We start from the raw sequence: 12,162 nt of genomic DNA, 5'->3' as shown, positions 1-12,162 counted from the left end.
ATAAAGCTCTTCAAAAGACTTTTAAATGAAAAATCAGTTGGAATTGATCGAGTCAGATCTGATCGAGGAACTGAATTCATCAATCAAACTCTTTCAAACTTCCTAGAAAATGCTGGAATTAAGCTTGAGCTCTCAGCAGCCAGAACTCCTCAGCAAAATGGTGTAGCTGAGAGAAGAAATCGGACCCTTAAAGAAGCTGCTAGAACGATGCTTGCTGATTCTGGTATTTATCAAAGATTTTGGGCAGAGGCAGTAAACACTGCGTGTTACACTCAGAACAGATCAATGATTAATAAAATCATATGAAAACACCATATGAGATCTGGCATAGAAGAAAAAGTATAATTACTTATTTCAAAATATTCAGCTGCAGATGTTTTATTCTTGATAATGGTAAAAATTATTTAAAAGCGTTTGATACTAAATCTGCAGAAAGAATATTTCTTGGATACTCATCAGTTAGCATAGCTTATAGAGTCTTCAACAAGAAAACCCTAAATGTTGAAGAATCTGCTCATGTTGATTTCGATGAAACTGAACTAACTGATAAGCCAACTGATCAAGTTGAGCTAGTTGATCGATTTACAGATATCAGTTTGGAAGATGATGACAAAAATGAAAGTCATGGCAATCAAAACATACTTCAAACACCTGAACCAGAAGTACTGGACCAATCAGATGTGCAGGAAGTCGTTGCTGATGATCAGTTGATAGAGCATAATGATAACATTCAAATACCAGTTGATGAAGCACCAACTGAGAGTGAAAACTGTGTTCAGTTACCAACTGAAGAAATTGCTGATACAACAAATACTGAGTACAGATGGAGAAAATCACATCCACCCGAACTGGTAATATGAAATCCATCTGATCCAGTAAGAACTCGCAATCAAATGCTAAATTTATTTATCTATTCAGCTTTTGTTTCACAACTAGAACCGAATAAAACTGATGAAGCTCTTGCTGATCCTAACTGGGTAAATGCAATGCAAGAAGAGCTAAATCAGTTCACTTATAACAATGTCAGGAACTTAGTTCCAAGACCAATTTCAAAAACTATTATAGGTACAAATGGGTATACAGAAATAAACTGAACGAGGATGGTTCAGTTGTGCGCAATAAAGCAAGACTCGTAGCACAAGGATATAGGCAAGAGGAAGGAATTGATTACGATGAAACATATGCACCAGTTGCAAGACTGGAGGCAATCAGAATATTCCTTGCCTATACTTCATTCAAGAACTTCAAAGTCTACCAAATGGATGTAAAAAGTGCATTCCTAAATGGTCAGTTGCAAGAGGAAGTATATGTTGAACAATCCCCAGGTTTTGTCAATCACAACTTTCCTGATCATGTATATCATTTGAACAAAGCCTTATATGGTCTTAAACAAGCTCCCAGAGCTTGGTACGAAACTCTTTCAAAATTTCTAACTGATCGTGATTTTTCTGTTGGATCAGTTGATAAGACCTTGTTCAAATTTGCTAAGAATGATCACATTTTATTAGTTCAAATTTATGTTGATGATATCATATTTGGGTCAACTAATCCCAAATTATGAGAAAAGTTTGCTAAGCTAATGCAGGATAAGTTTGAAATGAGTATGATGGGTGAACTGACATTCTTTCTTGGACTGCAAGTGAAGCAACTGGAAACTGGTATATTCATCAGTCAAACTAAATATACAAAGGAAGCTGCTGAAGAAATTTGGCATGGAATCATGTTCAGTTGCAAATACTCCCATGAGCTCATCAGTAAAATTGGACATTGATGAAGGGGGAATATCAGTTGAGGCGACATTATATCGAGGTTTAATAGGTTCATTGTTGTACCTAACTGCCAGTCGTCCTGATATTGTATTTGCTGTCTGTATGTGTGCTAGATTTCAAGCAAATCCTAAGCAATCACATTTCTCAGCTGCTAAAAGAATTTTGAAATATCTTAAGGGTACACAAAATGTTGGGTTATGGTATTCTAAAGACTCTACTTTCAATTTAGTTGGATATTCAGATGCAGATTATACAGGACGTAAACTTGATCGTAAAAGTACAAGTGGATCTTGTCAGTTTCTAGGAGACAGACTGATCTCTTGGTTCAGCAAAAAGCAGACATCCATAACTACCTCAACAACTGAAGCAGAATACCTTGATGCTGGTAGTTGTTGTGCACAACTGATTTGGATCCAGCAACAACTGAGAGATTATGGAGTAATTACAAATGAATCGCCCATATTTTTTGACAATACGAGCACAATTGTCATCACCTATAATCCAGTTCTTCACTCAAGGACCAAGCATATAGATGTCAGGCACCACTTCATTAGAGATCATGCTTTGAAGAATGACATTAGACTGGAGTATATTTCAACTGAGCAGAAAGCAGCTGACATCTTCACCAAACCATTACCCGAGAATAAGTTTTCTTACTTTCGCAATATTCTTGGTTTAATTGACTTGTCCTAAAAATTATTATTTATGCTGTTTTACTAATAAAATTCTTTGCTGAAAATAAGAACACAACAACAAATTGAAAATGATAAAGCTTAAGAATAAAATCGATTCCATCTTACAGAAGATAACTTAGAACCAACTGAATCTTGCCATTCTGTAATCCAATTATTCAACTCATAAATTCGGATTCTAGAAAATGATTCAGTTGTAGAAATCTTCTCAATCACATGCCATTCTTTCCATAGCATTGCTTGTAACAGAACATTGTCATCAACCAGGTCTGTAACATGCCTGACTTCAAAACGATCAATGAATTTTCTTGCTGTTGCTGCTTGAGCACGAGAAGGAGCAGCACCAATACTACTTATCCTCTGCAAATCATGAATTTTGAACCATGTTGATATCACTTTCGTCAAGACATATTCCTCCATCGTGTTCTTCAACTCTTCTAAATAAGGACTTAATTGTTCAGTAACTTGAATATGCGTACTGCTGCATGCATCAGAATTACTTGAATCCGACATATTGAACTATTATTGTCTCACATTTTATCTCTCTCGTCTTGTTTATAGACAGATGACATTAAATGTTGAAGAAACCAAAGAGTCTCAAGTCAACCGAAGTGTTTTTCTCATTTACCCAGGCTTCTTATTTATCAGGTGTTCATTATCAACTTATATCAGTTTGTCATTTATTACTTAATGCTTAACTGATTTCAGTTCATAGTCAACTTATATAAGTTAGTCTTTCATTAGTTCATCTGCTTAAGTTCGCAATTCATATATAACAACTGATGAAATTTATCATTTGCAGGAAAGAGAAAAACAAAATTAAGCTTATATAAATACTTCATTCAACCATAAACGTTTGCACGGATTACATCATCATATTTTTCTTCTACAACAATTATCCACATTTTCAACCAAGTGGATAAAGGTGCGGTAGATGTCTTGACAAAGCTCTGAGAAATAGCTATGTGCTTTAAGGATTTTCAGTTCCTTTCGAAGCATTAGCTGATAGATATGACCATCCTTAAGAATGTCCAGCCACACAGCTATGTTCAAGTGCTCCCGCACTCTTTTCAACTCTGCCACCAGTTCGGGAGTGGTAGCATCTCCAGTATTATACAGAAACTCAAGCTTTTGTAACTTTTCCCAGTAGTGAAGACTCTTATAGAAGACTTCATCTTCTATAACAGCCTTCCTAGTCTCCAGAGCAAACGGCGAAGCACTCGAGCTACTCGTATCTACCATTCTTTTTGTCTTGAATATCTTCACCATATGACTGAAACTAACCGTGTTACTTCTATTTATAGACGAAAAGCATGGAAGCTGAAGGGCCGTCAACATTTCAGCAAACGATAATCTTTCTGACCTTTAAATTTATTTTATATCGTCACTTTAATTATTCTATGCACCGATTAAGGGGGAATATCAGTTTTTGAGAGGTTAACTGAGAAGACAAATGTTAGTAAACTCTCAACTGAAAGGACACAGTCTTTCAACTGATCGTTCAGTTGAGAATTTCACTAATCTTCTCACATAAGTTAACTTATTAATCATATTATATTCCAAATCAACTGACGTGACTGCAGTTTCATAACATGGCCTATTTTAAACCGCTCATTTTATTTGCACACACGCTACAGCACACGTACACATATTTTTATTCAAATTTTTTCATGGACTGACACGTGTCCCGAATATGAACAGTCACGTGCAAATGTACTATGCCCGCTTCAATTCAGTTTTCTTTCTTACGAATACAATCAGTTCCTAAAAGCATACTAATTCTAGAGATTATCTTTTACGAATTTCAGATCGTTTTATCTTTCAAAATGGCGAATCAAATCCTAGCTCACGTATTGAACGCTATGGCCATTGATTTTGACTCAGTTTTATCAGTTCAAGAAGCTGAAATTAAGAACGTCTTTCTGAAGATTGAATCTGCTGGTCTCAGGATGTTTTTGGGACAATCTTCGCAGGAGATATACCCCAAGGAAGTAAATGAATTCTATCTGAAGGGGTTTGTCACTACTGATGGAAGTATCTCTGTAACTGTCAATGATCAGCTGTTGATTCTATCTGAAGAGGCCTTCGGAGAAATTTTCTCTTTGCCAACTGATGGGTACGTCAACTTCTCTGAAGTCAAAACATCTGACATTGAGGAAATGCAATCTTTAGTGTCTGCTGATGGGCGGAAAATCAAAGTTTCTGATCCAAAGAAAGAGCAGAAATCAGAAATTCAGTTATTAGCCGACATTGTGGCGAAGGGCATATTGGCTAAGGCAGGCTCTTATGTTGCCCTTACTCTTGAAAAATTCCAAGTGATGACCATCATCATGGGAGAGAAGAAAGCTAACTGGAGGCATATTATTTTCAATATTCTGAAGAACATGCTTCAATCTACCAAACAATCAAGAGGCTTTGCTATTCCAATCAGTTATCTTCTGAAACTAAAGGGATTGGTAGCTGACAATGCTTGAAAATCATCAAAGTTCAAGGTATTCACTGCCAAGAACATCTTGCCGCCAAAGACCAAACTGGACATGTCTCCCAAACAGTTTTTGAAAACCAAACAAGAGGTTGGGACGCAACCACCTGCTCCAACACCAGTCAAGAAGGCCAAAACTTTGGCCCAATTGAAGACTGCAAAACGAAAACTAATTATCAGTGAATCCAATTCCGAGAAGACGCCCTCTCCAAAAGTTGCCAAGAAACCAAGAACACAAAGGACAAAATTACCAACCACAGTAGAATCTATTCTTACTGAAAGGCTGAAATCTTCGGATGCCCAACAGCCTATCAAAGCAGTTCCTCTGAAGATCATCCCACCAGAAATCTCAGCTGGTGCAACAAAGGAAACAGTTATGATCAAAGCTCCTCTAATCCATATCAATCGTCCTGCTGTTCTAGCACCTGCCAGACCCAAAGGTATAAAGATTATAGAACTGGTGGATACTACTCGTACTGGATTGGAAATTCCACACATCCTCAATACTGAAAAAGGCAAGGGCAAATTGATTGAAGATCCCAGGCCATCCAATTCCATTCAAACTCATATTGACTTTGTTTGGGAACATGTTAATAATTTTGCAGCATCAAAACTTCAATCCTATGATGCCTGGACCGCTTACAGAACTCAGATTTTTGCTAAGCAGCTGAAAAAGAAATCTCAGATGACTATCCAGCAGAAGAATCAGTTCATGACTCACTAGCTGAAGATTCTGCAAACTCTCACATTCAGCAGGAAAGCTCAAATGCTGAACAACATCAGTCTTCACCTCATCTGGTCCAAGTGGCAGTAAATGAAACAGATATTCCAGAACCAAATATTGCTGAAACAATGATATCTGAAAGAACCATGGTGGTTTTTGATCAAGTCTCACAGGAAGCTGGAGCGTCGGATCAGCCAAATCTGAACTCCGCCAAAGATCTTGATTTTGTTCTTGCAGAAATTCAGGAAATTCAGCATGATATACATAGAGTGATTAATGATCTGTACAAGATTCAACATACTCAATTAGAACATTCTCTGAAGCTAGAACATTCTGAGGCATTCAACTCAGAGAAACTGAAAGCAATTCAAGAAGCCTTAAACTCTCTGTTTCAATCAATGGAAGCAATTAAGAAGAACAAAGGTTTGGCTGAGAGTCTCTCCATCACTCAAGACGTTATCAGCAAACGAGTTGAAAATCTAGAGACGCTTGTAACAAGAAAAATAGACTCGTTGCAAAACACAATGCTTTCTGCTGTCTCTAGCATATCCACTACTGTCAATGTTTTCTCAACAGATGTTCGGAAATTCTCATTGAAGATGGAGTTGTTTGACAAAAAGGGGGAAGAGATCAAAGAGATTCTAGAACAACAAAAGAAATCTTCTCGTTGAAGAAAAATCTCTACATATTCGTGTAGTGCATTATTCAGTTGATCAAGGCTACAATTTGAGCTCACTAGCACTTTGAAATAATCGTTAAATTCGATAGTGCTAAGATCAGTTACGCACTGAGAACATTTTGTAATACTAAGAGTTTCAGCTTTTGGCAGTGATAAGTCCAAACTGAAGTGGGTCAGTACAAATCTTGTATTCGATCAAAGTCTTTTAGTGGAAATCCTATCCTTGAGATAGAAGGGGTGACGTAGGAGTAATTGAAATCTTCGAACATCCAGAAACAATCCTTGTGTATTTTATTTTTGTATTCTATCTTTCAGTCAGTTATTTTCCGCAACTACTTCAGTTTAACTGATTGTCATTGACCAACAAGATTCCGAGAATCAGTTTTTCACCAAACTGAACTCAAAATTCGAAAAAGATCAGCTTTAATTGTGAGTGTTTATTCAACCCCCCCTTCTAAACACTCTTGATACGTTAATCGATCCTATCATATACATATCAACAGTAAATTATAATTCTTGTACAAAGTACATTTATCTCAAACTAAGGTTCAACCACTATAAATCAAGTGTTGAAAGCCAATTCTACTTCTAAGTCCGGATCTCCACGCTAATCTTGATCTCTCATCCTCTTCTTGACCTTGATCATGTCCCACCTGTTGTCATGCACACATACAAACACAACAACAGCCAGATAACTCCCGTGAGAAATATATTCTCAGTATAAACAACGTATACATGCAATCATATAAACTAATTATAAAAGCATGAAACATATATCAATAACATGTATCATAATCTAAAGACATGAATCGATATAAAACTGTAAATCAAACTCTTGACTCAAAATCTCAGATTCGACTCTTCTCTAATCTAGGGATCCCGGTTCCTGGACATTGACACACTATATCGAATCTCAGCAATAAAAGTCGATCTGCTCCTAAGCAACATCGATCTAAACCAAACATCCACTGTCTTGGCACATCCACCAAAGACTTGGCACCTTAGGCAATGACTAGGCACATCAGCCCATGACTCAATACATGCCTTGCTATAAATCAATAGACTAAGCATATCAATCTCATGAATTTCAAACATCAATGCAATAAAATAAGGTATGTGGTTTTTGGGAAACTCAAGTCGGATCTAACTCGAGTCGTATCTTCCCGGTTCGACATTGATTTATACCTTTCTTTTGTTAATCTGACGAAGTCAAAGTCTTGAAGTCGAAGCTGTCAATACTCAATCTGGCAATGACATTATTGAGGAGTACAATATCAATATACAACTCAATACAATACTGGATATAATCAGAATTCAATCTAATTCTTTTTTCGACGGTATAACAGCACAATCTCAATATACCCAGCAATACAATATCAGCAGATACCAATCTCAACTCATAATCGATCACAAACTCAATCTAATATCAAATCTGTATAATCTCCATCAAATTCAATCTAAAAATGATAACAATTTCATACGGTGTCTGTTCTTCGATCCAGTTTCGATTATACAGTTACAACAATCTCAGGAACAGATAATATCAGTCATATCAGTATTCCTTCAACATCATATTTTCAAATCATAACAAAACATAAGAAAACTTACGTCCTGTTGGAGCTCTTGTCGAGAGAAGTAGAGTACTGAAGTCGGATTGAAAATCAGACGGACGGATTTTGCTTAATCACAATTCTGAGATCTGAGGAAGCTTTGAGGATTTTGATCGGTTCTTGGGGAATTCTGAAGGAATGAAAGAAGCTTTACATATTATATTGCATGTCCAAGCCAAGTGGCTCATTCCTTTGCACTGCACGTCTCGCGCATATGCGCGACCTCCTCCGGCGCATATGCGCGAGACACTCTGTCTCGGCATTCTTCATTTCCTCTCTTCGCGCATATGCGCGAGGTTTCTACCATGCTCGCGCATATGCGCTGGCTCGTGTCGCGCATATGCGCGAGGTTATCTGCCTATCTCGCGCATATGCTCCCTGCTTCATCGCGCATATGCGCGAGGGGTTCAGTCATCGCACATAACAATGTCTTCTCTCATCTTCCCCGGTTTGTTCCTTTCCATCTATAATCACATCAATTCATAATCAATCATCGCAGATTAACAGAATAAAAATCTCGGGCATTACACCCAGACTAGTCAAAAATATGAGGCGGCAACCATTAAAGAACTATAGAATTATGTGCATATCTTGACTAGTCATAATGCTTGCATGTATAACTTCATCACTCAATTGGTAGAGGAGGAAGATCCTGAGAAGGATCCTGAGGATGAACCTGAAGGAGGACCTATGGAAGATGAATTCGTTTGAGATGGAGAGGTTTAAGACAACTAGATTAGACCTCTAACATCATAATTTTATAATAAGGATTTGCAATTCACTTTGCTTTTTATTAGCATCTTCAGACTTTGATTTTTATGCTTTCATTTCTAACTTGAAATCAATAAAGTTTATTTGATCTATTCATTGATTGATTTCATACTGCGAATAACTTAGAAACTTGTGTGCTTATAGAAAATCGATGAAATACCTCACTGTAAGAAATACAACACGCGATATGTCAATGAAACTGCAAAAACTACAATGACAACATTGGGGATGGACATCCACCACCAACACCAGGGTTCAGTCTTAACCAAGCGTAGTTTATGGCCATAACCACTATAGTGCCAACAACATTGGTGAACCCTAACACAAATAAGCCACCACCATCTCTTCCACTTAACAGAATAAAGTACCATTATGAATTTCTTTGGAAGAACTGAAGTCCCATCTTTAATGACAATCCTGATCCGGAAGTTGGCCAAAACTGGCTCAAGGTTATTGAGATCCAACTCCAACTACTTGAAGTTCTGGAAGGACTTAAGGTAGATGTGGTGACACCATTTTTGGAAGATAAAGCAAGTAAATGGTGGTGGACAGTTTCACCAGCCATGGCAGCAGCTAGGCCAATCACATGGCCACAATTTCTAGAAATATTATTCATTTGAGGTTCGACTACATAAGTTAAGTGAGTTTGAAAACTACACCCAAGCTCTAGACATGTCTGTGGTGAAGTACACCTCGAATTTTAACAAAATCATAACCTATGCCCCAACTATCATGGTGGATCCCACCACGAAGATGCATCGCTTCAGGGACGGTTTGAGTAGTCGAATCCAACCTGCCTTAACAGTCCACCAACCTATGAGTTTTGTTGATCTGATGGAAGTGACCATTAGAGCAGAAACTAATATCAAATGGCGAGAGTATGAGAACAATAATAAAAGACATTTTCTGGACTGTCTTCTCAAAACAGGAAAAAGTTTAGGCTGACAATTAAACCAAGTGGACCATCCAGAGAACCTGCCTCAACCTACCCAGAAAAGAAACCATAACCTACTTGCCACCTAAGACACACTGGAAAATGTCTTAGGAAGTCTGGAGCATGTTTTAACTGTGAAAATTTGGGACATCGTGTTGCTGATTGTTACAAGATGTTAAAGAAATATATAGGGTCAAGCACTGATGCTAACCTCAACAAGTTGAAGGATAATAAGACCAGTACTAGGGTGTTTGCACAAACACAAGAGGAGGCAGATGACACAAACAATGTTGTGGCATGTACAATTTTAATCAACAAATTGTCTGCTTATGTATTTTTTGATTGGGTTATCACATATTCGTTTATATCTAAGAATTTCACTAGAGATTAGGATTTAAACCTACGATGCTTGTTGAACCCTTTAGAGTAGTAAAACCTACTTGTAAGTTTATCGAAAATCAGGAGCTACATCGAGATTTTAAGATCAGTATCAATATGTTTATATTAAGTGGCAACTTGATTCAACTTGCGATGGTGGATTTAGACGTCATTCTAGGAATGAATTGGTTAACCAAGAATGGTACAATATTATATTTCCAACTTAAGAATGTCAAATTCTGAACTCCAAACCAAGAATAAATTGTATATCATGGCAAGACCAAAGAATGAAATTTGCAAATAAGGAGTCAAGATCTAGCAAAAGGATATTCTAGTGGTACGAGAAATTTTAAACGTCAGAAAAATTACTTGGAATGGTTACAGACCGCGAAGTAGAATTCGAGATTAACTTGGTACCCAGTGATGCACCAATATCTAAGGCACCCTACCGAATGGCTCAAGTAGAACTCAGAGAGCTAAAATAACTACTCCAATAGCTATTAGACAAGAAAAAATTAGACCAAGTGGATCTCCTTCGGGAGGCCCAGTCTTATTTGTAAAGAATAGTGATAGAATTATAAGATTTTGTATCGATTACAGAGAACTGAATAAGATCACAATCAAGAACGAGTATCTTTTTCCAAGTTTATACAATATTTTTTGACCAACAAGAGGAGTTACAGTCTTTTCCAAGCTCGATCTGAGGTTAGTCCATCATCAGCTAATGGTCAAAGCATAAGACATTTCATAGACAGTCTTCAGGACAAGGTATGGACATTACAAGTTCATGGTAATGTAATTTGGATTGAAGAATTCTCCAGCAGCCTTCATGGATCTCGTGGATAGAGTATTCAAGTTGTTCCTCGATAAATTTGTGGTGGTATTCATCAACGACATTCTCGTATATTCTCTAAGTGAGGAGGACCACAAAGAACATCAACATCTCACTCTCCAGACATTAAGGGAGAAAGAGTTATATGTCAAATTCAAGAATGTGAATTCTAGCTAAAGACCGTGACTTTCTTGTGTCACATAATCCCAGAAGCAGGAATCTTTAGACCCCAATAAAGTGGAAGCAATGTTTGACTATCCAAGGCCAAGGACAGTGACTAAAGTCTGCATTTTCTTAAGATTAGTTGGTTATTATGGGAAATTCGTGGAAGAATTTTCCTCCATAGATATATCTCTCACCAAGTTCACACAAAAAAAATTATCAAGTTCAACTAGAGTGAAGAGTGATAAAATTTTCGAGACCTTGAGGCTTAGGATGTGTGCTCATGCAAGATGGAAGGGTAATTGGTTATTCTTCGATTCGGTTAAAACCATACGAGAAAAGTTTTCTTACTCACAACCTTGAGTTAGCTGCAGTGGTTTTTGTCTTAAAGATCTGGAGACACTTATCTCTACAATGCTAATGAATTAACGATAAGCTATCATCAGAGTGAAGCAAACAAGGTGGTTGATGCTTTGAGCTGGAAAAACATGGGCAAGGTGATCATAGCCTCACTCTCTACACAATCATGCCTTCGAGAAACTGTTAAGCTGAATCAGGATGAAGATCCTACTTTGGAAAATCTTAAAGAGCAAGTCAAAGAAGGAAAGTCACAAGTTAATCATGCATATGACAAAGGAGTCATCTGGATAAAGGGACGATTGTGTGTATCAGGCATTGATAACCTTCAACAAAAAATAATTTTTGAAGCACATAGATCAAAATTTTCGTTCCACCTTGGCAGTACAAAAATGTACAGAGACTTAAAGAAGAATTTTTTGTGGAGCGGAATGAAAAAAGATGTTACAGAATTTATCTCTAAATTCCAAGTCTGTCAACAGGTCGAAGCTGAACATCAATGACTATGAGGACTTCTCGAACCCCTGGAAATCTCATAATGAAAATGGAATCATATTACCATGGACATTATAGTGGTTTACCAAATTCTATACAAAGTCATGATGAAATATGAGTAATCGTAGGTATACTCACAAAATATACGAACTTCCTACCCGTCCGCATGAAGTATAATTTAGACAAGTTGATCACTCTAATACATGGATAATATTGTACGATTACATGGAGTTCCAACAAGAATCTTGTCGGATCTAAGATTTATATCTCGTTTCTG

At 37.2% G+C, this 12,162-nt stretch overlaps 1 protein-coding gene across 1 annotated transcript; it reads left to right on the top strand.

Annotated features, from left to right (window-relative positions):
- The first annotated feature begins 5,813 nt into the window (after positions 1–5,813).
- LOC142537510 (uncharacterized) lies at positions 5,814–11,893 on the top strand. Its single transcript, XM_075643020.1, has 2 exons — positions 5,814–5,950; positions 11,425–11,893. Exons 1-2 carry the CDS (start codon positions 5,814–5,816, stop codon positions 11,891–11,893), a joined length of 606 nt encoding a protein of 201 aa, XP_075499135.1.
- Positions 11,894–12,162: the final 269 nt, after the last annotated feature.

The sequence above is a fragment of the Primulina tabacum genome, chromosome 2 (assembly GCF_025594145.1).
Source record: "Primulina tabacum isolate GXHZ01 chromosome 2, ASM2559414v2, whole genome shotgun sequence".
NCBI classification, from domain to species: Eukaryota; Viridiplantae; Streptophyta; class Magnoliopsida; order Lamiales; family Gesneriaceae; genus Primulina; species Primulina tabacum.
The sequence above is the reverse complement of the archived record's forward strand: the minus strand, read 5'-3'. Positions and strand labels throughout refer to the sequence as shown.